The 26,204-nt window shown below is 49.5% G+C and overlaps 1 protein-coding gene across 3 annotated transcripts in view; it reads right to left on the bottom strand.

Moving 5' to 3' along the window:
• MED27 (mediator complex subunit 27) overlaps positions 1-25,885 on the bottom strand; it is a 197,906-nt gene extending 172,021 nt beyond the window's left edge. The window contains exons 1-2 of one of the 3 annotated variants that reach the window (XM_059071478.2): positions 25,650-25,885; positions 23,222-23,366 (exon numbers count right to left, since the gene is read on the bottom strand). In XM_059071478.2, the coding sequence (XP_058927461.1) occupies positions 23,222-23,366; positions 25,650-25,852 (348 nt within the window). In that variant the 5' untranslated portion in view covers positions 25,853-25,885. The remainder of the gene's footprint in view (positions 1-23,221; positions 23,367-25,649) is intronic. The other 2 variants (XM_067040485.1, XM_067040484.1) reach the window with 2 other exon arrangements.
• Positions 25,886-26,204: the final 319 nt, after the last annotated feature.

The raw sequence follows: 26,204 nt of genomic DNA, 5'->3' as shown, positions 1-26,204 counted from the left end.
CGGAAGCCTTATGAAGGTGGGGCCTGGTCTTCTTCAGGGCCCCACAGGGTCCAGCACACAAGGCCCTCCAGAAACATCTCCTAAAGGATCAAGCTGGGGCCGTCCCGAGCATTCTCAGGAGACACGATCAGGCACTCCTCACATCCGTCTACATGGAAGAAAAGGCGCAGAAGAGCTACGTTCCAAATACTTCCTGAAACAGAAGACTCCGGCAGAAAGGTCGTGAGCCAAATCTATGAAGAACTGGAGATTATTTTTGCACTAATGCTCCTCAAGTTTGGTTCCAAGCCTGCGGGCCTAAACCAGGATGAAGCTTTTTGTAAGTCCTCCACAATGTGCCTCACCTTCTATGAGAACTTTCTAAACACAATACAGTAATTAACCTTGGGACCACTGAAAACCACATGTACAACCGGACAAAATTAATATTTACAAGATCAAACAGGACAGCAAAGACGATTAAACCAACAAGGATTTAGATGTGGGTCAACTCAGACTCCAAAGCACAAATGAAACCTGCTGCTAAGAGGCCTTCCACTCACCCACAGCACTGCTAAGCTGCTTCCAAGACAGAACATTAGGGGGGGAGGCGTGTGGACTACTGTCGCACCAGTGGAGGGGGGACTCCTCATTATCCACCCGTTCCCTGGGTCCACAGAGCAGCCAGGACCGCTAAATCCACAGAGTGCAAACGTCTCGTTTTTGTCAAGCCTCCGCCGCAGCGCAATTGTGACGAGTAGTCCCGCTACGAAAAGGAGCCATTTATCGAGCCCTCATGAGATGTCAGGCACCGCTGTAAGTGCCGCAGGCACATGAATTCACGGAAGCCACACAGCACCCAGCGGGGAGGCTGTTACGGTTAGTAGGCCCCCTTCGCAGGTGAGGGAGCGCGGAGGGGCTCGTCACCCGCCCCCAGGACGCCCGGGAAGGACGTGGCACCGAGGCAGAGCTTGAAGCATCCGACGGAGCCCAAGCGCCCAATCATTGCGTCATATTCTGTGTATCTAGCTTCGCGGTTTTACCCTCAAACATAACTGATGCAACGTTTGCTCCTGTTTCCACCACGGTAACTATGGCATATTGTTTATTGTACGCCTTCATTAAGTAGGACAAATAATGGCAGTTCTTACAGCTCATCGTTAGTCCCACAACGCACACCGCTCCTGCGAGAAATGAAGATTACTCTTCCTACATCTGGACGGCCTCCTGGCTGGGGCCACTGTGACAGGGAAAGGAGGAGCAGCCCTCAGCCTCATCAGCGGACGCCCTGGTAAATGATCAGACGGCGACCCATCCCCCATCCCAGCGATTACATGAGAATTGCTGGCTGAAAACATCACCAACTTCCAAGCAGGCATGAGCCATTTCAGAAAAGCAACTTTCTGACTTTCAGAGGGAGAGAGGAAGACAGGACGGTATAGCCAGGGTCCCCGAGGACTCGTGACGTGCAGAGGAAGCCTCTGACTGGCTCAGCATGACTCCTCCCTCGAAGAACTGCCCGCCCCAACTCCACCGGCACATTCACTGGACCAGAACAGACAGCTGACTCCAGATTCCCTCGTGGAAAGTGGAACTGCAAGGTTCTTCGTCCAGCCCCCCTACTGCTCACGTCAACTGAGGTGATGTAAACGCCAAGGCCATGAAGCTGTCTTGCTCGACCGAGTGCACCCATCTGCAGACAGAAAAGCCTGATGGAGACACACGGAGAGCCAGTGACAAGGGACCACGAGTCCGAGAGTGCCGAGACAGGCAGAGGCGTTGCTCTGGTTCCCGACACCTTTCTGGTTCTCAGTGCCATCCCCCTGGAAGCCCTGGCTCCATCTCCTGCCTGCGGTCCCATAAAACACCCAATAACGGCCCCCCTTTTGCTTATTTTCCTTGAAACCAGATAAGCCTAGAAAAGGTAAAAGTAAACATTAGCCTGCGTCACGTGAGTTAATTCTCAGCCAACCCCATTAAGCAGGATTGTTTAAAGTGCTGGGGCTTGTTTGGGTCTCATCCATCTCTAAGGGGAGAGAGGGGGGTGGGATCAGAAAAGCGCGCCGGGCTCGGCCATCTCAGGGTTCAGGCAAGGCACCTGCCTCTGCACCAGCAAGCAAGCAGGGACCACCATGTTCAACTGGTCTGATCTGCAAGTCTCTGGGAGGTCCAAATGCGATCACGGATGGGACTCTGGGCTGTGCTCTGCTGTGAGCAGTTTCTCCAGGAGTGCTAGGTGGGCCTTAAAGAGGGAACACAGAGCTGGACACTTCAATATTCTCCTGCGTTTGTAGCCAGTTTCCTTCTGCCTGAAATAATCAGGAATAACTTGGGTGGGACCTCAGTAAACTTCATTTTCTCTAGGATAAATAGAAGCACGTGGCAAAGCCAATGGGAAGCCAAAATGTCAATTTCTCAGATACTAAATTAGCCAGTGACTAGAAAATTCTGCATACATCTGGGATTTTCTAGCAGGTGGTCCTAAACGTTACTCATCAAAGTGAAAGGACTCCCTGAGTTTAGGACTCATAAGCCCCCTGAAGGCAGAAAACCAAGTTTATCTTTCTTCAAGATGCCGAACAATCAATGTCCCCCCTCCACTTTCTCAGCCCCTCCTTGACAACAAGGATAAAGCTGTCACCACTATGGCTTCGAGTGAGGCCACAAATACAATGGAACAGTCTGCGCTCAAGGGAAAAAATATGAAAAGTGACAATCCTATCTTTTTTTAACATTAAGAATTTTATGTGACTTAAGCCACCAGCTTAAAAATAAAATCTTAATTTCAGGCTGAATGAAATATGTTGATCATATGAGATCATTCGAAAGTCATACATAAAAAGCATGATATAATATGCATTATAAGGATTCCGGTCCCCTCTTCCTACTGCACGGAGAGGCAAAGTGCATTACTTTTTTTTTTTTAGCAACTGGAAGGTCATGTAAAGGACACTGACAAAAATGTCTGGGCCTCCAAATCCACATCTCTACCACTTCAGTGAAAATGCATCAAAAGCGAAGGATTTTGTAACCAGCTCCATTATCAGTATACCATATTTCACTTATTCCAAAACCTTCTGAAATCAAGATACATCTGAAAACTCTCTTTGGCAGAGCTCTTTCTCAGTGGTACATAACGTAATGACGTGTCTTACAATCAATGGCATCTCACAGTCAATCAAACAGAAGTTATTTGGTGAAGGCGCCACCCCTCACAATTCACACCACCTTCCCAACCCTGAAAAGCACTAACAGACCCACAAACCCTAGCGAATTCTGGAAATCCCGCTTTATCTGAAAGGATGAAGCAACAGCAGTGGCTAGATGTCCTCACTACATCGGAGAGAAATGAACCGTGACTCCCATGCCAGGATCAGAGAGAACAGTTCTCCACAAGTCAAACAAGACCTCCGGGATCAGAAGCCAAACAAGTGTTTTTCCCTTCTTAAAAGCTTCTAACGAGAGTATTCACTTTGGAGAGAGGCTCGTATCACCCTCAGAGTGACTTCAGTGAAGAGCTTACAGACCAGCATGGGGCTCGGTTCAAGGGAGACAAGCTTCAAGTTTAAACAGTAATTTGTGCATAATTATCCTCACAGGTTGATACAAGATAGTTAGATTAAATAAATTAATCAAAGTACAAATTGTGCTGGCAAGCTCCAGCGTCTGGCTTCTCCTAAGTCCAACCTGCCAGCAGCACCAGGGCTGCGTTTCACAGCCCCCAAATCGGAGCTGGCAGGTGACGGGGGCAGAAGAGAGGCAGCCACACTCCCAAGCCGAGGAGCCAGGGTGGCAAGCAGAGGGGCGGGCAGAGCAAGGGCTCCGCTGAGCTCTAACAGTGCAAGCCTTCAACACAAGATCCATTACAGCCTGAACACCCACAGCCATTTACACATCCCGGTTGGAAATAAATCCTCGGGAAAGCAAAGATCAAGGGGAAGCAGCCATCAATACGCCTCCCCCGAAGCCCCGCTCAAGCCAGATCTCGTCTGCCGAGAGGTGTGACCAGGACGTTCTCTTTCTCTCACCCGACCCCCTCACTTGGAAGTCAGGTTATTATCAATATATTAGGATCAATGCTAATCTATTTCATTAGCATACTCCTAAGAACTAACATTTATTGAGCCCTGGGCAAAGTTCTTTACTTAATGCTGGTAACCCACGGAGGTAAGAACTATTTATGATTCCCATTTAAAAGATGTGGAAACTGAGACTCAAGGACCAAGGGACCTGCCCAAGGTCACCCAGTGAACAAACCACAGAGCCTGGGATCAATCTAGATACACAGCTACACTGTCAGGGGAGGAGAGGAGGTTCAAGGTAGAAAAAATATTAACAAAGGAACGAAAACTGTTTCCACTTCTTTGTAAAAGAAATGCATGAACATGGTCCCATGTGTAGAGATTCGTGGTAGAATTAGTAAGCGGGTCCCTGCTATGAGGTGAAGCAGGAGCGACACACAATCCGGCAGAAACACAAACCCACGGCCACCGGCAGATAGACCCAAAGGAGCTGGGTCGGAGGAACAAGGGAGAAGAGTTGACAGAAAAGTTGTAAAACACCACCCTTGATCTTTTCGGCTGTCAGCTCCACGTATACCCATCAAGCCACCTGATAAACATCTTTCTTTGCAGCTGGTGGGAGAACAAGCACACAGGGACAGCACCCGCTGCTGCCCCCCAACTGGGACCCCTGCACAGTCCCATTCAGTGGCCGTGTCTCTCTGGAACCTTCATCAGAGTGTCACCTTCTCTGAGCTTCTCTGCAGGAAACACTTTACACTCTCCACTCATCACACCCCATTACTCAGCTTCCAAGTTCAACTTTCAAACAAACTGTCTCCAACATCTCCTATTTTCTTTCAGGGGAAGGCATGCACGAGCTTTGCCTTTGTGTCCTGTCACCCCACAAGTAGCTCCAGATAATACAGTCACCCCTCATCTACAAAGGGCTGATACAAGACTCTTTCTGCAACACTGAAAGATACTTTAGGAAAGAAAGCTCAGGCAGGAGGAGAGGGACCACGGGAAGGAGGGACAAGGAATGGGTAAAGCCGTGAGGGATGGAGGCTGAACCTGGACTCTGGGAAGAAGTCCTCAAATCACAGAGTGAGCCAAGGCCAAAAAGACTGAAGGCGCCTGGTTCACAGCACACTCCTGCAGCCCTGCCCCGCAAGGTTCTAGGGCTTGGCTTCGGGAGGGTCCGTCCAGCCCACCGCAGTCACAGCTGGAGGTGAGGTTGTAGACATAAAAATAACAATACTCCTGGGGGCTTCCCCGGTGGTCCAGTGAGTAAGACTCTGCACTCCCAATGAAGGGGGACCGGGTTCGACCTCTGGTCGGGAAACTAGATCCTGCATGCATGCTGCAACTAAGAGTCTGCATGCTGCCACCAAGATCCCTCGTGCCACAACTAAGACCTGGTGCAGCCTAAATAAATAAATTTAAAAAAAATAAATTAAAAAATAACAATGCTCCTAAAGCTCTTGATGTTTGTTACAAGACTGTGCTTTTTATACTTATGCTGGTAGTAGGTTGCAAATGATGTTTGATGTGGCAGACTTTTAAACTATATTGTTGTTTTGTTTGTTTGTTTGTTTTTTGCGGTACGTGGGCCTCTCACTGCTGTAGCCTTTCCTGTGGCAGAGCACAGGCTCCGGACGCGCAGGCGCAGCGGCGATGGCTCACGGGCCCAGCCGCTCCGCGGCACGTGGGATCCTCCCGGACCGGGGCACGAACCCGCGTCCCCTGCATCGGCAGGCGGACTCTCAACCACTGCACCACCAGGGAAGCCCTAAACTATATTGTTTTAGCTTGAATATTCTATACTTTTTTTGTTTTTTTATAAATTTATTTATTTATTTATTTATTTTTGGCTGCATTCGGTCTCCGCTGCTACGTGCAGGCTTTCTCCAGTTGCAGTGAGCGGGGGCTACTCTTCGTTGCGGTGTGCAGGCTTCTCACTGCAGCGGCTTCTCTTGCTGCGGAGCATGGGCTATAGGCGCACAGGCTTCAGTAGTTGTGGCACGTGGGCTTCAGTAGTTGTGGCACGCGGGCTCAATAGTTGTGGCTTGCAGGCTCCAGAGCGCAGGCTCAGTAGTTGTGGCGCACGGGCTTAGCTGTTCCGCGGCATGTGGGATCTTCCCGGACCTAGGATGGAACCCGTTTCCCCTACATTGGCAGGCGGATTCTTAACCAATGAGCCGCCAGGAAAGTCCCTGAATATTCTATAATAAGCTTTTATAAAGTATCACATGCTAAATCACTACAAAATTTGTTGTATTGTAAGAAGGGTGTAAATAGTTTATTAATAAAATGCTTTGTGTGCAAATTTAAAAGAAAAAGAAAAAAACAATACTTCTTTCTCTGTGGCAGTGGTTCTTGAACTTCTGGGGGCCACAGACCCCTGAAAGGATCTTGATGAAAGCTGAGGATTATTCTCCTGATAAATGGAACTACATACATTCAGGACCCAACAGAAGTCTGACCGCAGACCCCAAGTTAAGGACTCTTAACTTATGTGAGCTACTTTTTTTTTTCTTTTTGTTTTTTTGCGGTACGCGGGCCTCTCACTGTTGCGGCCTCTCCCGTTGCGGAGCACAGGCTCCGGACGCTCAGGCTCAGCGGCCATGGCTCACGGGCCCAGCCGCTCCGCGGAATGTGGGATCTTCCCGGACCGGGGCACGAAGCCGTGTCCCCCGCATCGGCAGGCGGATTCTCAACCACTGCGCCACCAGGGAAGCCCGTGAGCTACTTTTTGATGACATATATTTTATCACACAAAAACAGGCAAGCAGCAGTCAGGGTGGGAGGGAGTGGACAACGGACAGGCACAGAATATATATAATATAATTCAATGCCCCCTCCAATCAAATGCTTAAATTATTTCTATGACATCTCGGCCACATGCCAGCAGAAGCCGCAGGAATGGATGAGTACTGTTGTGATGACCAAGATCAGAGATCATTTATTTCTACGGGCCTGAAGCTTCGGGGAGCTAAGTTATGTGTTAGCAACTCAAATTTAAAGATAACAACAACAAAACCCTGAAAACATGACATAATATAGTTAAATCAGGGAATTACAATTCACATAAGAAATTCTCCTTTGCCAGCCCACATATATATGTAAAATGAGATTACAGACAATGACCTTTGTGACTTATAAAAATGCTTGGGGTCACAGATCTCACAGACAGTTAGGAAACTTTTGGAAGTTTCTATCCCAAGGTCTGACCTAAAAGAAGAGCCATTTTCTAACAACGCCCCCGTTATAAAGACACCACCGTGTTCTCCAAACGGAAAGCAGTTGCCCTGCACCCGTGCCACTGAGACAGCGAAGGTGCACTAGAGCATAAAAGGACCTGAAGTCCGATGGTCGTGCCTCTACAAACCGCTGGCCTGGGGCACGTCTCTTAACTTTCAGGGATCTGGGCTCCCGCTTGGGTAAAATAAGGCTAAGACGCAGCAGAGTTACGCGGATGATGAAGCTGACGGCGGCAAAAATGACGGTAACGAACGCGCACAGCAGCCCCCTCCCGAGCCCCTGGCGCGTACGCTACGCTTCTGCCCCTCACGAGGGGCCCGAGGGAGACACTGTCGTCAGCCTCGTTCCACAGGTCGGAGGGCAGGAGTGAGCTGCCCAAGGCCACAGGTGGTAAAGAGAAGAGACAGAGCTTGAAGCCAGGCAGGCAGTCTGGTCCCAGAGCTCCTGCTCGTATCGCCACGCTACACAGCCACTCCGGCTGGAGGAGATGATGGACGCTTCCACACTTTAGAGACTGTAAAGTGCTGAAACGGGGACTTCCCTGGTGGCCCAGTGGTTAGGACCCCACACTTCCACTGCCGAGGGCCCGGGTTCGATCCCTGGTTGGAGAACTAGGATCCTGCAAGCCGCGCAGCACAGCCCCCAAAATAGAGTGCTGAGATACAATATAAGACACTTCTGTAACGTTCACTGTCTCCTTTCTTTGCCCTTTTCATATCTGCCTCAAAATAAGATAATCTGCCTTCTGTTTGTAGCCCCAAACTAGTTAAAAAACAAAACAAAACAAAACTTAACATGCATTATCCTTCGGTGAGTCAGGCCGTGAGTGGAATGCACAAACCAAACAAAGCCATCTCGGCAGCTGTGCACCGAGGAAATACAGCGGCTAAGAGTCACCTCCTCCCCGAACATCAAGAAAAGTGGGACCTGGGACCCTAAAGCCCCACCTCCCCGCTCAAAAACACGTCACTGGAATTTTAACATTGACTTCAAAGACAAGGAAGCTACTTACTTAACTCCAAGTGTTTTGTTCGTTTGTCTTCCTCTGTTGGGCCTCGCTAGACATCGGAAATACCCCGGTGAACAGGCGGGCAGCGTCCCTGTCCCCTGCGCCAGCTATCGGCGCTTACAGTCCATCGCGAATCACGCCACGATGTGGGCAAGGGGGCTGCAGGAGTACGGGGGGGTCACCTCACCCTGACCTGGGGAGCTGGAAAAGACTCTCCCGAGTACGTGACCATAAACAAATGTGGACAAATAAAGTGAGAGAATATTAGCCGAACAAAAAGATGGGTGGGGCCCGTTGAAACAGGCCACTTCAACAGCACGAGGGCAGGAGGGCGTGCAGGTTGAGTGCGGAGCTGGGGTACCACGTGAGCCAGACCGTTACCAGCTACATCCCAGAGTCTCTTCATCCTGAGCGCAAGAAGAAATCATCACCATATTTTAAGCAGGAGACTTGTGAGATCAAACTTGCACATTTAAAGGTCACTGACGCTATGTGGGGAGAGACAGGAGGTGGTGAGACAGGGAGGCCAGTTTGGAGACTTCTGCAGATGTCCTGGCTATGAGAGAAGACGCCCTGAAGGAGGGTGGGAGTATTCGCTCATCCATGTAGCAACAGACACTTACTAAGCGCACGCCAAGCACCAGAAGCCGTGATTCGGCCCCGGTGCTGGAGGGCTAAGGGTCCAGCGCAGCCGATGTGCAGGCGGGGTGAAGCCCGGGAGGCAGGGGCGCTGCCTGACTGATTCTGCTGGTTGTCCTTAACCCACCCCAGAGCCGGTGTTTCCGGCACTGCCCTGGCCACCAGCTCCCAAGTCCCCACCTCCCTGCGAGGCTGGCCTCACCTGACGAGTGGGAGTAGACGGTGGAGGTAGAGCCATGGGAAAGTGCCCTCCAGACCCCAGCGCGGTGCACGTGTTGTCAATGTGCCTTTAGGATCAACAACAAACCGGAGGCTGATGAGAGCCCGTTCCCATCTTGTGACTCATCAGAATAAAGCAACTCCACCCTCCGCGAACCAAAAGCTCTGAAAACCTTCCTCAAAAGCCATACGTGCCCATCACTCTGTGACTGAGAAGGACAACACTGCACAATTCGGAGGACGTCTCAACAGGAAAGGCAACATTCCCCACGAGACACCTTACTAGGAAACTACCACACTCCGGTTCTATAAGCTGAGGTCCCCAAGCACGGCATCTTGGCCGAGGATTCCAATGAACTGCCAGCAGGATAATGTGGTGACGCTCTCTGAGCTACTGTGAAAATGCATTAAAATCTCTATGCTTGAGCTCATCCAAGCAATTAAAATGAACACGGACTGCTCTGTTTTAGACTGGGAAAAACAAGGATAGGCGAGCGCTGGCCTCTACAGTCCTCTGAGGCTTCACGGAACATTTTAAAAGCATTTAGGTAGCACCTTTGCTATCCAAACCAAGCTGACGGTAATCTAGTTAACCAGCAACGTCTCCACTGGCTCAGATTAAGTGTTACGGGGGAGAGGGCATGACAGACGGAAACTTGCAGCGCTGAAAGGAAACGTGTGCCCACCAAGGGCTTCCTCTGTGCTGGCCCCGCGCTAAGAGCATTACCTGACCGGAAGGATGAGTGTCTTCACAAGCACTTTTCAGGTGAAGATGACGAAATTTGGAGAGGAAACTGTGTAACATACGGAAACCATCGCAGTGATTTTCACAGGAAAGAAAATACAATTCCACCTGATCACTAAACAAAACTCTTCAACGGCTGCCTCATCATTTTCTGCTCACTAAGAAACAGAGGTCAAGAATTCATTTTATCTTGAAACTCGGGTGGTTGAAATTCTCATCACAAACACCATGGATGATGTAGGATCTCGAATCAACTCATTCTCTGGGAAACATACTGAATTATCAAGTGTGATTTTAAACAGTGAGCTAGACAAATGACTGGATGGACAGCCAGGCAGGTGGCCAGGCAACAGGAGAGGACACAGTGCAGGCAGCGGGCCCCAGCTCGCCCCTGGTGAGACGCTGAAGTCAGTGCACAGGGCCAATCTCACCCACAGGCAAAATCAGCCTTCAGGGCTCCAGGTATTTAAATGAAATTTAAACAGACCCATTCGCTGGGAATTCCCTGGCAGTCCAGTGGTTAGGACTCGGCACTTTCGCTGCCAGGGCCCGGGTTCAATCCCTGGTCGGGGAATTAAAATCCCGCAAGCCCCATGGTGAGGTCAAAAAAAATAAAAATAAAAATAAACAGACCCATTGACAAATAAGAGAGAATAACAAATGTGTAGCACCCTTTGCAGTCACTAATCCATATCAAAAAAAAAAAAAAAAAAACACATGGAGAGTTCTTTTAGGACAGAAACAGTCCAACTGGGTCAGGTCTCATGTCAACGGTGGCAAGAAAGTCAGTATGCTGATTGATTGGTTTTTTTGACTTTGAACACAAATATAAGATATGTATTTAGTGCTCTCTTAAAATCAATGAAAACCCCTTAAAACAAGCAAAACCTGGGACTTCCCTGGTGATGCAGTGGTTAAGAATCCACCTGCCAATGCAGGGGACACAGGTTCGAGCCCCGGTCCGGGAAGACCCCACAAGGCAGAGCAACTAAGCCCGTGCGCCACAACTACTGAGCCTGCGCTCTAGAGCCCGCGCGCCACAACTACTGAGCCTGCGCTCTAGAGCCCGCGAGCCACAACTACTGAGCCTGCGCTCTAGAGCCCGCGAGCCACAACTACTGAGCCTGCGCTCTAGAGCCCGTGCGCCACAACTACTGAGCCTGCGCTCTAGAGCCCGCGAGCCACAACTACTGAGCCTGCGTGCTGCAACTACTGAAGCCCATGCGCCTAGAGCCCGTGCTTCGCAACAAGAGAGGCCACACAACGAGAAGCCCGTGCAGCGCAATGAAGAGCAGCCCCCACTCACCGCAACTAGAGAAAGCCTGTGAGCAGCAATGAAGACCCAACGCGGCCAAAAATAAATACAAACTAAAAATAGATAAATTTATTAAAAAAGAAAAGAAAAAACAAGCACAACCTTAGGCTACAGCAGAATATGGGCAAACTGGTGACACGCCAAGGGCAAACAAACCAGAAAAGTGTATATTACAGCAATAAATTTGCATTTGCGTTAAGCACAAGACAGAACTAAAATGCACCAAACTATAAAAACACGATGATACTTAAGATCTCAGGAGTGCAAGACAAAATTTCCTTTATGTTCAGGCCCTATTCTAGATAAGTTACAGATGTCAATTAAGTCACCCAGCACCCTATCAGTTATGCTCCTTTCTGACAGTAAAGACAGGTAAACTGAGGCACAGAAAGGCCACTGATTAAGGGGGAAAAAAGACCAATAGTGGAGTCAGGAATTATTGTTAAAATCATGTGCTTTGGGCATGCTGATCAAGTTAGAGAACTGGATATTCGCTAAGTTCCAGGAAGATGGGAACGGATCAGTTTCATTCACCGTGTCTAGAACAGTGTCTGAAACGTAGCAGATGCCCAATAAACACGAGTTCAGTAGATGGAGTCGATATTTCCTAGCAAACAGCACAGTACTCAAGAGCAGTTTGGAAATGAATATGGTTGAGCATATTTTATACCAAGTGCAACACCTTCTCACACGTGAACGCACGCACACACCCCAAGCCGGCAGACTCTCCCCCTTCCAAATCCACTGAGGATGGTGGTCGGAAGAGCGCTGAGCCCAAATACTCAGTGGCAGCAACTACCAAGAAGCAACCGATGATTCGAGAAGCTACTGACTGAAGATCGTGATGGCACGATGTAACCCTCCGACCCTAAAACACACACGAGACATCCAAATGGGGAAAAAATAAGAGCGACCGGCGTCCCGTGAACCCACTGGAGGACCAGGTACAATTCCTGTAAAAAGGGGGAAACAGTGGGCAGGGGGCTTATCTTTACACAGCCATCCCTGGGGTCCCCACCCACGCCAGGAAGGGGGTAAGAGGCTCCAAGCCAGTACCTTTCTTTTCACGACACGCCCAGCAAATATGCCAGTTAGCTGCTAAGATCCCAACTGCTCATATCATACTTATCGTATCGGAGCTTAAAGCAGATGAGGGTACCTGCCTCTCTGAATCTGCGGGGCCTGGGGCTGCTCTGCTCATGGAGGTCAAGGCAATTGCCCTGAGCCACATCCATGCCTGGGCTGGGCCCCACGCAGTCCTGGTCAGCGCACAGACCGCGGCTGTCAGTGGGTCACACCCACCCCCGTGGTTCCCTCCGATACGGCACGTGGACTGACCACTGCTCCTGCTCCACCGACCGGGGCAACAGCAGACACGAAACCACAGGTAAATGGCAATATTTCAATGGGCTTCAACAGCGGAAGAAAGCTCTCTGCTCGCCTGGACATCCGGATGACATTCCCTTTTCGGGCTACCGAACCCCGCGGGTCCCAGTGTGAGGGCTGGCGGTGTGGCCCTTGGACAAGTCACTCTCTCTGTGAAAGGAGGGGCGCTGCCCCACCTAATCGTGAAGGTCCCCTTGAGATCTAACACTTGGCCAGAGGAGGCACAGCGCCTGGAGTCTGTTTGGAAACATGGGGGGGCTGGGGGGGGGCTCAATTACGAGTGTCCACTGTGTCCCCGACGGGAGGCCTTCAAAGTGACACCAGCGCCCCGACCCTCGAGGAGAGGGGACGGACCTGGAGGGCGGGCTGCTGCGGCAGTGTGATCAGCGCAGCTGCTGAAAGCCTGTGGGGCAAACACAGACCAGATCCGCTCCGCCTGGCCATTCTGGAGGCTTCTCTGCAGCAGCGCTCTAATCTCTGGGCTCCTCCCAGAGGAACAGGGCTACGTCTGGCGCAGCAGCCACAAACGAAGCTAGAGATTTCAGAGGGAGCCTCCAATCCACGGGGTGGAGGCAAGCTTGACGGCGCAACAAGCTACTGACTTGCCAGCACCTGCTAGATGCGTGTGCACCGTCCCCGGGGGGAGCGAGGGTCTTGGCGGTTTCGGTCACTTGGTCAGGTCAGCGAGGAAAAGCAGCAGGCCGAGCAGGGCCCCGGCCCAGGGAGCGCGGCCACCAGCTCCCGAGAGGCTGCTGGAGCCTCCCAAACACACACACACACACACACACACACACACACACACACACACACACACACACACACACACACACACACACACACACACACACACACGACTGACTGCTGCAACAGAAGGGGAATGCTGACGGCACAGGCCCAGGCCCGCCAGAGAAGGGATACAGCGTCTCGGCACTCCCTTCCACACCTCCTCTGTTTCAGTTCCCCCACACCCAACAACCCCACAAAGCTGCAAAAAGTCAAGGGCAAGTAAATAGCTGCAGACTCCGAAGGGAAAAAACTCAAACTGATCATCTAAAAAGGAAAGAGGAAGAGATTCAGAGGCTTCAATTTACTCAGAAATAGCTACTAGCAATAACAACTGTTTACTGAAGGCCACTATACATCCTTCCCTGAACCAGAAACTTTATATACAGTTTCTGATTAGACATTCAGACCAATGCGATGAGATTGGTATTATGTCCATTTTCTAGGCCAGCAGGCTGAGGCTCAAAGGTGTTAGATGACACCCAAAGCCTAAGTCCTAACACAGGGCAAAGCTTACCCTGTGGGGATAACAAGCAGGCAGAGGAGAATAAAAGCTGCCACAGGGGTAAACGAGGGGCACCTAATCTGGGCTCATCTCAGAAGACTTCCCAGAGGAAGTCTAAGACCTAAATGACTAAGACTCTTCCAAAGAAAGGAGGGAGAAGGAAGGAGAGCGTGTGCAAACACCCTGAGATCAGAAGATTCTGGGGAACCACAATGCGTTTTGCAGACGAGAATCGGCAAAAATAAGAGCAGGGAAAAGGGGAAGAAAGGAAGCTGAACGCTGACGGATTCGCGATGAAACGACATGATGTCGGGAATTGCTTTCAAATACTCCAGTCCTCACCCCTGAGCCCCAAAAAGGAGAGTAGGGGGATGTGGAAATCAATGAAATAAGAGTGGCAAAATATTCTTAATTGTTGAAGCTGAGTAGACAACGGCTCATTAGATAATTCTCTTACTTTTGTGTAATTTGAAACTTTCCACAATAAAAAGTTTAGGGTTTTTTTGAGGGAGGGAGGGAGGGAGGGAGGGAGGGAGGGAGGAAGGAAGGAAGGAAGGGTGGGGGCTAGAGAAGGAAGCTGGCGCCAGACCGAGCGGCCCTGCAGCCGGGCTGCTCATGGTAAACAGGTCGTCTGCCGGGCTCTGCGCTGCATACTCAAGGGAGTATTCACGTAACCCTCACAGCCACCCTAAGACGCAGGACTGTTCGTGCCATTTTGCAGATGAGGAAACTGAGGCTAAGAAGTCTGGCCAAAGGTCTGCTTCTGGACTCAGGCCCCTGTGGGTGCGAGAACTAAAATGCCTCCCAGAACCGGCCAGGAGCTGGAATTAATCCTAAGGGAGACGGAGGAAACCACTGAGGAGCAACCCATCAGGTGTCTTCTTTGTCCGGGTCCCTGGGAACTGCCGAGCGGAAAATGGCTGCAGTGGGTGGGAAGGGGCAGGAAGCCAGAGGGGAGGCAGTAGCATTGCCCCAAGCAATAAGGGGACCTGGGCTCAGCCAGCGGCAGTCAAGGTGGAGAGGAAAGACTTTGGAGAGGTGGCATCAGTAGATCTTAGTCAGCAGGTGTGAGGGTCCGGGCACCCCACACCACGAGGAGCAGGTCTGGGGCGGGGGCAGGGTTTCAGTTCTGGGCTCCTTCTGCCTGAGAAGCCTGTGAGCCCCAAGTGCAGATGTCCAGCGGGCAGTCTGACACAGGGGTCAGGATCTCAGGCAAGCTTCTAGGCTGGCCGGAGTGAGGTGTCATCCGTGTACGGTTGGCAAGTGAGGCGGCAAAACAGATGGACTGGCCCAGAGCAGGCGCGGAGCACAGGAGAGAAGCACTAGTCAGCTCTCAGCTCTTTCCCAGCTCACAGCCGCCAGCAAGAAAAGAAGACGAGCAAAAGGGGAGGCTTAACATCAGATTCTTTGTGCACTTGTAATGGTACACTTCCTTCCCCACTGTCGATGTGCAACTTACCAGGAACAAAAATGATATGGGACAATTTCCTGTCTACTAAACATTCCTGGAAGAGAAGAGAAAGCGCCCTTTTCAGGCTCTGGTTATAATCTACATACACAAAGCTTTGGGCAAACCGCACAAACCCAATCAGCCCAGAAAAGGCTACTGTAAGACAGCCAAAGAGGGACTCCGGCTGAGTTACCCTCACCCCCAGCCCCGGACAGAGTGACTCCTGCAGGGCACGTGTGACACACAGCCAACAGCCTCTGCAGCCTGCCCAGGGCAGCTTCTCAACAGAGTTCCTGCTCCTTTAGAGAAAAAGAAGGAGGGAATCACACATCTGATTCCAGGTCACAACAAAGTGACAATTTTCAGAAACCACAACTGATAAGTAGAACATAAAGGTGTGGAATTAGGCCAAAGCCTTGCGGGGACCCACTTAGAACTACGGGGGCATCAGGTGATCTTCACGACAGCTTACACTCGGTGTGTTACAGGAGGCTACTGCTGTCTAGAGAGCCTCTGAGAGGTAATCTTCCCCTAAGGGCCTCTAGGGCTGCTGCTCTATCCTGGTCTGTTCTGAGATGCTCTGTAGCGTACACAACAGTTGTGCTTAAGAAACGTTACTGGACAAGAATTACTCTCCTCTACTCCCCGGGTTACACTTTCATTTCCAAAACCACGGAAATGCCTAAATGATTCCGCTGCTCCTTCCCAAGTGACAGCCAAAAGGGACTCGAGAGACCTTCAGCCCGGCTCTTCATTCTACCAACAAGGAAGCTAGAACCCAGAGGAGCAAAGCCACGGGCACAAGGGCACACAGCTGGAGAGCAGACAGCCAAAACCAAATCCCAGCCTCTCGAGACCTCTGTCCAGTGCTCTCATGACTACAGCCGCCTCGACAAAGCTTGACCGGTAATACTGACGCCACCGCCCGCTCACTGCACACCGGACACCGCTCTGGGTACCTCAGATGTATGACACTCATCGGTCCTCACAACAGCCCTATAAGGCAGAAGTGTTATCATCTACTTTTGACTGATGACGAGGCTGAGACAGAGGGAGGGTATGGAACTCACCCCAACTCACACAGCCGGGGAGTCAAAGCCAACAGAGTCCAACTCCAGAGCCCTGCCTGTAATGAGCACCCAATTTACAAAATGGATACAATCCAGGTGTTTACTTTTACACGGGCCCGCGTATGCAAACACTTTCCTAAAGAAAACAGCGCCAGAAATCCCAGACGAGCCTATGATGTTTTCCCCACCGGGAAAGAGGACGACAGGGGAACTCTGAGCTCTGGGAGCAAGGCCTTACCAAGTGCCAGAGTGAGAGGACTCCTCCTCAGTCTGCACAGAGGGTCTGCTCCGGGCAAGACACTGCCCTTCTCACCAACGTCTCTGCCATCGCCTCATGCCTCATTTCTTCCCAGGCCCCTCACCCTGTCTTCACCATCCCTCAAGTCCCACATCCCATCCAAACCCCTGGCTCCATATCAAAAGGTTACCAAAAGGTTAGCTACCTTCCTCACCAAACTCCCAAACCTCCAGGTTTTATGAGGAAAGAGCCCCCTCCCACTAATTCATACTAATGTGTGAATTGTTGATATCTATGCCCAGGCTTCCTCAGGGGGAAAAGGTGCTGATTACCTATAAGAATCTAATTTGTAGAACTTCAGAAGAATATACTAAAGTCAAGCTTGGGAGGCTGTGTGATACAGCAGAAGTCACTGGAAGACAGGCCCGCACTGCCTGGGAGTCTGTCCTCGCCACTTTGTTAAGATAATAATACCAGCCCCTAGAGAGTATTTACTCTGTGCCAGGTAGGTGCTGTACTTACATTACCTCATTTAGTCTCAACGTATTTTTCTGTGGTGGGTACAACTATCGTCCCCATTTTAAAGAATAGAAAACTGAGGCACAGAGAGGGAAGCTTCATCGTTGTCAGGTAGCAGAGCTGAGATGTGAACCAAAGTGGTCTAGCGCTGAAGCCTATGCTCTTAAACACTGAGCAAAACTCCACTCCATAAACAAACACACACATACGCTTAGTGTGCCGGGAATTATAACTACCATTTATACACACTTATGACATGTGAGTTGTTCTAAGGCACTTCATACGCATTATTTCATTTAATATTCCCTGTAACACTATGATACAAATACTTGTATTACCCCCATTTTACAGACGAGGAAACGAATGCTCTAAACAAGTTTTTCACGTGTTCAAGGCACAGCGTAAGTGCAGAGCTGGACCATATCTCAGGCAGCCTAACTCCAGAACTTACAGTTAAGCCTTGACATTTCTGACTGTACCTTCCTTTACTTCTGAATCCAACAGTATCTAGAAACCCCGGAGATTTGTTTTGTTTGGTTCTTTTTCCTGTTTGGTTGTGTTACTCTTTGTTCTTTTCATAATGGCTCACACAGTATCAGGGCTTTGGGTGGGGAGGGAGGAGAAGGGTGCAGGGTTCAAGGCCAACCAGGGCAGTCACTACTGCAGTCAAACTCACTCCGCTGGTAAGTTCATGCCGAGGGACAGGGAGCCAGGAAGGTTAGATTTAGGTGTAAGAACACCTCTAAGAATGGTACCTGGCACATCTGCTAGTAGTAACAATCCAGGACAGTGCCCGATCCAAAGTCATGATGATTAAGGTTTTGGGGGGCATTTAAGCGATTTTCTTTCCTCACTATGTTCTGAATGAATCTGTATTCCCTGAGTGAGTTGGGGGCGGGTCTGGCGATAAGGAAAACACTAGGGACAGAAATTAGTTATTGATAACACACCAAGTAGGATAATCCCCAAGAGGCCGATGGAGCTGACTCGCCTCTTTCCAGTTTTCGCATTTCTGCCAAAACAACAGCTGCCGCAGAGCACCTGACGTCAGGTGCCGTCGCTCAAATTAGCCTGACTCAGTCAATTCCGCACGACTTCTACCGAGTCCCATCCCCTCCTGAGCACTGGCTGTCAACCCAGCTCTCTCAGGAAGGGGACACCAGATGACAGGCAACGTAGGTGAAACTTCCAACCTCAGCCCTCAAAGAGCTTATCATCAGTTCACCAACCGACCTCACCTTTCCTTCCAAATTACCCTTCTGGAAGCTGGCCCTGGCCTCCAGCACAGGACCTCAGAATTGCCTCTCATCTACAAGTAGCACAACTAGATTTCTCAGTAATGGCCCAAAATGGAAATGTCCTGATGGCACTTCATCCAAAATACAAGCAAGCAAACCACAAAAGGGGTTGTAAATTAAAAATTCAACAGAAAACCCTTTTTACTTATTCTTTCATTCATCCAGTGAATTTTAATTGAATGTGCACTGAGTACCAGGAGCCCTGCTAGGCGCTGGGGACTCCCCCCTGGGAAGGAGAGGGACACAGTCTCTCTCCTCAGGGACCTAAAAGAGGACGGGGTCCCTAGGGAAAAGGCTCCGTGTTGCAGTTTTAGCCAATCCTACCCATTAGCTCCATGATGCCGAAAGGTCAAGAGCACCTTCAAGGCTGGATGTGAGGGACGTGAACGTTACAGCAGCTGAAAGCCACTAAGTAACTAGATTCTGATAAGAACAGCTCGGGAGAGTAGAGTGGAGGAAACGTCTTCAGACTTTCCAACTGAATACCCCTGGAATTGAAATTTGCTCTTTCTCTAATGAAAGTGAAAAAATTAAGCATGCAAAAACAAAGAAAAGGCAGCGCCAGCCCCTTCCTCAGGGCCCATTTCCCAACCCCGGGAGAAAGTGACACTTCTGGGGTCTTTGCTGCTTGAGACATCACCAGGAAAAGGCTGAAGTCTTCGCCCCCTTTTCAGGCAAATACACAAGCAGCCTCCTGCCATAAACAAATGAAGAAAGTCAAAACCGGAAATCAAAGCCTGGAGACAGGACACTGGAAACCTTTGGAAAGGGGCCTTCAGAATAGTTCAGCCTAACTCTCAGCATATCTGAACGTAATAAGCGATAATAATAAGAACAATCCGGAACAGTGCCTGATCCCAAGTCATGGTGATTAAGGTTCCGGGGGGCATTTAAGTGATTTTCTTTCATCATTGTGTTCACATCCACTATCTCACAGCAAGGACCACGTTGACGCCAATTATTTTTTGCCATCGTCGAGAGCTTGTCTTCTCTCTACGGAACAATGATCTATAGGTGCACAAGAGTTGAAAGCTAAATTCTTTCCCCAATTCAGCATGGGAATAGCGCTGCTCCCAGCAATTTGACATTATTTCATTAGATTAATTTTTATTTTTTTAGGTTAATTTTTAAATGTGTTATCCTAACAGTTATGCCAACTGCCATGTAATTAATATTCTGACTGACTTTACAAAAATTACAAAATCCTCTAAAGAAAATAATTAATCAGTAAGCGTGAATGAGACGTCTCTATGGCCAATGGCACATAAAATAGAAAGTTCATCACATAATGGGTGGTATCAAAGCCTTTCCCACACTTCCTTCAATTCTTAGCCAACAGTGTAGAAAGCTGACATTGGCAAGTTACCCTAAACTTCACCTAACATATTAATGCACTTTCCCGTTTAAACTCTTCGAGGGTAAAATGAAGAATGACAAAAGCTTTTGCAATTAAAAAGCTCTTTTCATTTGTGAGAGCCATGATAAACACATATCATTGCTGCTTCCATATCCCCGGCTGGAAATCAGAATACTGGCTTATTTCTTGGGGCTACTTCTTGAGTTTATTAAAGAAATGTACATAAGGCATCCTTACCCTTGTTTTCCTCTTTCTTTCAAGGTTTGAAGTACAGTATGCGTATGATAGGTCTTAAATCCCTTCTAGAGTAAGGTAAGGTACAAATAAGCGACAGTCAAATAGGACACTATCTACCATAAGAGAAATAAACCACGTCTCCCCTGTAGCCCACCTCTGAACAACTGGCAGGGCTGCCTAGCCCCAGAACACAGAGTTGTGAGCCCAGAGGTGGCCTCGGCAGGAAAGAACACGGAGGGTGGTTGGTGTGCCTGCCCTGGACAACGGTGACAGTTTGAGGACCATGTCCCATGTATTTGCCATCTCCGTCCTTCAGTAAGCCACCAAAAATGAGTAAAATATGATACCGGTTCATGAATAAAATGTAACATATGAATTGCTCCTGTGATGAAGGTTAAAGGGGGAAACATGTTTGCTGTAGTCAAAACCTGAAGCCAAACCTGATCACAGCGTCAAGTTTTAAAGGAAAGAACACTGACCTACATCAGGAAAGGCAAATTCGAGTCCAGCTATGAAGCCAGGAGCAGGCTGGTTCACTTGGCCTTGGTCTGCTTGGCTATAAAATAAGGGGGTAAGCTAAACATCTCTTAATCGTTCTCTTTATTTTGCCAATTACTGGTACAAGACTCCCAAACCCCCTCTCTGCTGGGGCACTCGGAAGCTGGTGAAAGAGCAGTTACTGTAGAGGCATACACCATGCCGAGACATGACGGAAACCCCTGCCCCACTCACACTGCTGATACGGGACTTAAAATCTGTGATACACTTCTACATCTACTTTTAACCTGTAGCATCTCCAGGACAAGAATTTCCACATACATAATATTTCTTTTCCGTAACACATCCTCTTGTCCACCTGAGGGCAAGGGTGGGGGGTAGGGACAGGGTCTTCTATTTTAATACTCTAATAAATGCAGCAAACAAAACTACCTTCATTCAAAAGTTAAGAGTCATTATTTCAAGTTAAAACCAGTCGCTTCCACTGGAGTCCCACACACTCATGGTTTCGAGATCAGCCTAAATCTTCCCACCATTGAAAAGCCTCCATCCCTCAAGCCTATTCCAAGAACAATACCCACATGATACATGAACACAGTTTCCACGTCCAAACACCAAAAAGCAAGACTTTCTACCAGAAGTCCAACCAGAAATAAATCACCTACAGATCAGATCCCGCCCAATCACCAGGTAAACTCACATTAAGATGTCCAAGCCTGCCCCTGGGGAAATCAAGAAGCTCAAACAGAACAGCCTGAGAGGGCAGGGCTATCTGTGTAGGGCCAGAACGGTCTCATGTCTGGCCCCGGCAACTTCAACAGACATCTCTAATTTCTTGTCTGCCCTGTGTCCTCTCCTGCCTCTATCTAATTCCAAGCAGCCCCAATTCCTGTGCTTCAGCTGATCTGCACTGGGCAGTCAGAGAATCCCACCCCCTGAACTCAGTGAGCTGTCTGGGTAGGTAGGGGCCACCTACCAAACAGGACCAGAATCCATTTTTAGGGTCTGGTGTGGACACCTGGAGATCAGCTGGTAGGAGGACCGTGCAATCCTACAGCTGCCAGTGTGTCTTTTCCACCACTGGGAGATATCAGGCCAACACCGGGAAGCAGGCGTAGACAGGGCGGGAGAGTGACCCATCCCCATACCATCTGGGCACCCTGATCCTCAAGACTGAAGAGGGTCTCTGTCAACAGCAGCCCAGAGCTTGGAGGACAAGCCTTATAGGTTAAATGCACGCATCCCAGGTTCAAGCTCCTTTTTGAAGTGCCCCACAATAAATCATTTCTCCCTGAGTCTCAGATTCAGCCACCAGGGTTCCACTGGAAACCAAAGAATGTTAAATACTCCTCCAGACAAATTCAAAGGAAAAATTCTACACACTGGAGACAATGTCAAGGCTCACCTGTCACTTATGACCTGAGAGGGAAAAGAACCACAGGAAAGAGGAAAAGGATGGCGGTTAACTGCAGTTCACGATCGGTAACTGTAAGAACAATTACCTCAGGGAGACAGCAGTCTAATGAGAAAAGCTTCCCAAAATGTTCCAAACATATATTCTAGCTTTCTCTCAGCAGCAACAAAACAAAACAAAACACAGCACCCAAACAGAGGAACTTGTTAATAAACAAACTAACTGTTTCCAGGCTTGTGAGCCTAATTGTTCCCATTATTTTTACACTACAGCTTAGTTTTCCTTTTACAGCTGTCCTGAGGTCTATGCCACCGGCCTGCCTACTGCAGAAAACCATGAATAGCAAATTCGAGGGCGAGTGTTTAGAACAATCTCCCTCAGACGGGTGTGGAATAATTAGAGAAAAGAGAGTATTAGGAGATTATTTATTTTATACATAGTATACACACTACTATGTATAAAATAAATAACCAGCAAGGACCTACTGCTGGTTATTTTTATAGCACAGGGAACTATACTCAATAGTTTGTAATAACATATAAGGGAGAGAATCTGAAGAAGAATACACACACACACACACACACACACACACACACACACACACATCACGGAATCGCTGTGCTGTACACCTGAAACTATAACACGATATTGTAAATCAACTATAGTTCAATTTAAAAAAAAAAGAGGAAGAAAAAAAAAAGAGATGGGGACTTCTCTGGCGGTGCAGTGGTTAAGACTCTGCGCTTGGGTTCGATCCCTAGTTGGGGAACTAAGATCTCGCAGGCCGGGCGGCGCGGTGCAGGGGGCGGGGAGAGAGAGACAGTAATCTACCCAACAGTCCTCCAGTGACGTTCTTCCATCAACAACGGGGAGGACAGGCCAAGCGACATAAACCATGGGAGTGACTGCACACTTAGACCAGCAGTCCTTCACCTTCTGGGGGTCAGGGACCCCTCTGAGAATCTGATGAAAGCTAGAAAGTCCTTCCCAGAAACACACACACACACACACACACACACACCCCCACAACATTCTGCATGTGATTTCATGGGGTTCGTAAAAGCTGCTCCCTACACCCGGCAACCAGGTTAAACGCAACTGACTCTGAACAGTCCTCAAAGACTTCAAAGGACTACATAATCTCCGCTGGGGAAAGTCGGAAACTTCCAACTCTGTAACTCGATGCTGAATCAAGAACAAAAAAGGAAAGGAAAACCCTCACTCTCTGCCTTTATGAAATGTAAGAAAACTTGCTTTTTCCTGTATTAGCTCCACGTCTGACACGTCCCCCTTACCTTGTTCGACCATTTATATGCCTGAAGGAGCTGACTGTAGAGCGGGGTTTTGTCCTGCACGGGGTCCAGACTCAAGAGCCCGCTGTTATGGAGAGGGTGGTTCTCAGAAGGCTTGCCGACCAAGTTGCTCAGACGTTCCAGCTCACTGAGAAGCAAACAGACACAGCAAATAAACCCGAGTCCGCTGAAACTCCAGTGCTAAGCCCACCGCACTGCTCAACGGCTGATCTTCACACTGCCCATCTAAAGTCCCTTAAGGGGCTTCCCTGGTGGCGCAGTGGTTGACAGTCCGCCTGCCGATGCGGGGGATGCGGGTTCATGCCCCGGTCCGGGAGGATCCCACATGCCGCGGAGCAGCTGGGCCCGTGAGCTGTGGCCGCTGAGCCTGCACGTCCGGAGCCTGTGCTCCGCAACGGGAGAGGCCACAACAGTGAGAGGCCCGCGTACCGCAAAAAAAAAAAAAAAAAAAAAAAGTCCCTTAAGAAGAAATACTTTCTGAAAGGTTAAGAAGACTAGGGCCACTTGAGGCAACCCGTAACTGGGGGCTGATCTTGTTTTGCAACTGAGCTCTCTGGCACCCTGCTAAAGAAGAACAAGAGTTAAGAGCGATGAAATCAATAAGCCTCCTAAAATCAGCCTTGAACAACTCGAATCATTCTCTGAGGGGGTGTGGGGGGAGAGGAGACTTTCTGGAATTTTGAACGCAATATAACACTGCTTCTCACTAAGAGTTTTCAGACCCACGTACAGATCAGTACCTTTAGCAGAACAGCAAGTACCTGAATAAATGATGATTATTTACCATTCACACAAAGATAGATTCGTACGTGGTGCTTCACAGATGGTAAAACTCAACAAAACAAAGAAGAGATAAAATAAACAAACGGAATGGGAAGACACCACCGAGGGGCTGTGTCAAAGAAACACGCTTCAGTCTAGCAAAAAAAAAAACCCCTCTAAAGCAGCTTGGGAAAGGGAGCCAACAGCAACAGCACATTCCAGAAGCACGCCAGTCTAAGGGGCCAGTCTCAAAGTGTCAACAAAGGCTTTGGAGGAACAGCTTCTCATGCCACGTTCATTCTGGAATCTTCAGCCACCTTCTTCCTGGTACTGCTGTCTAAAGATTTAAGAAGGCAAAGGGGTGATGTCAACATTCTTAAACTTTCTACAATGGTGAAGGGTTACAACATCCTGCATATTACCAAGGGAAGCCAATCAAAGAGGAGAGGGAAGAGAGGAAATAACCACCAGCGCATCCCCTCAAGCAGGGAAAGTATTAATTGGCACTGAGCCAGAGAACAGCAAGTGGGTGGGGGAGTTGAGGAGGGGTGTGTGATTTCCTGGCTTTCCCCAAAAACAAGAGCAACTACTTAAGAGGAAAATAAATAAAAAAATTTAAAAAGGCTACCACCATTTGGTCACCACCTCCTCTTCCATCCTACCTCCTCCTTCCATTTGGTTACTAAGGAGACCAAGTTGAGAAGGAAAAAAAAAAAAAAAACCCCAGCCACTCCAGAAATTATAGGATGACTAGCTCACCCAATGCCTTCCCCTGCTAAGGTCAGTTCTGAGAGGTAAAAGGCAAAAAATCCTGCAATTCTAACTCTCCTGGAAAGGACTGCCTCTCATACGCAGGGGAAGGCAAGTCCAGGACCTAACCAATTAAAAAGTGCCTACTGTGTGCCAGGCATTTTACAAACATCCTCTCACTTAATTTCACTTATAAAGTAGAAGAAAGTGACTTGTAAGAAAGAGATATACAATCCTTAACCCGAAAAGACCACAAATTAATATTTGTTGGGGGGCGGGGGGAGGTGTAAGCAGAAGTGATTAAGGTGGTTATGGCCGAGATTAGGTCTCTCTAGAGGCAGAAACTTAACAGGACCAGTGAGAGTCGGCGTGCAAGTACTGATCAGGTGGTTTCGGAAGGAGTAGGGGAAGAAAGAACAAAGCCTATTTTGTCGTGTTTGGGGGTGGGTTAGAGCGGAACTGATGAATTCCAGGTTCAGGGACGAAAACCTGGGGCCAGTCAGATGGAGTGCACTTGGCTTTGGGGCAGCGCTGAGCAGGTCCTGTTTGGTACTATTTTATCAGACATGGTGGGGCCCAGAGGGCCCACAGGTGAGAACCCTGCCGAGCTGAGATGAGGAGTGGAAGTTCCTGGGAAGAGTACGTCCCCCAGTGAGAAATGGAAGGACCACTGAGGAGGTCCAGGGCGGCGGGAGACAGCGAGGACCTGGAGGCCAAGAGAAGGGAGACGAGAAAGCGGGGGTGGAGGATGAGGTGGCCCTAAGGGGCAGGTAGAGGCTTGGAGAGGAGGGAGGGGGAGCAAGAGAGCAAGGAAAATGGACAGCAGCCCCTGACTGAGGAGACTCGCGCGGGGTCGGGACAGGGTGGGAGGTCCCCGGCCCCTTCAGCCGGTACCTACTTGAGGTCCCGGTTGACCGAATGCAAGTTGTCCTGGAAGTGCGCAATGAAGGCCTTCTCCCGGCCCTCCAGCGTCTCCTTGTTCCGCATGCCATCCTTCAGGCAGTCGAACACCCTGCTCACGCTGGAGCGCAGCGCCTGGATGGCACTTATGGCCTGGGCAAAGGCTTCCAGGTTCACGCCGACACTTAACACGTCCGCCATGTTGCCGCCGCCACAGCCGGCCCTCCAAAACCAGCGAGCAAAAGCCGCACTCGCTGATGACGCAAGCCCTCGAAGGGCTCTGGGAAATGTAGTTCTCGCGGGGCGGGGCGGCCCAGGTGATTCCTCAGAGCCCTGTCCCAGAGAGGGTTTCCACTTTAAACAAGCGTGGGCAGGAAAGTGATCCCCTGGATCTGGGGAAGTCGGGCTGCACGCTCGACTCTCCTAATGGTGACAAGGAAATACAGAAAGTTCCCTCACTTCCCCAAACTTGCACTCTTGGGAGTCACATGGAAAACAATTGCTCAGAGCGTTAAGGTGTCCAGTGGTGTAAAGGGTTGCATAAAATGCTTCC

Source organism: Kogia breviceps, chromosome 8 (assembly GCF_026419965.1).
Source record: "Kogia breviceps isolate mKogBre1 chromosome 8, mKogBre1 haplotype 1, whole genome shotgun sequence".
Lineage (NCBI taxonomy): Eukaryota > Metazoa > Chordata > Mammalia > Artiodactyla > Physeteridae > Kogia > Kogia breviceps.
The sequence above is the reverse complement of the archived record's forward strand: the minus strand, read 5'-3'. Positions and strand labels throughout refer to the sequence as shown.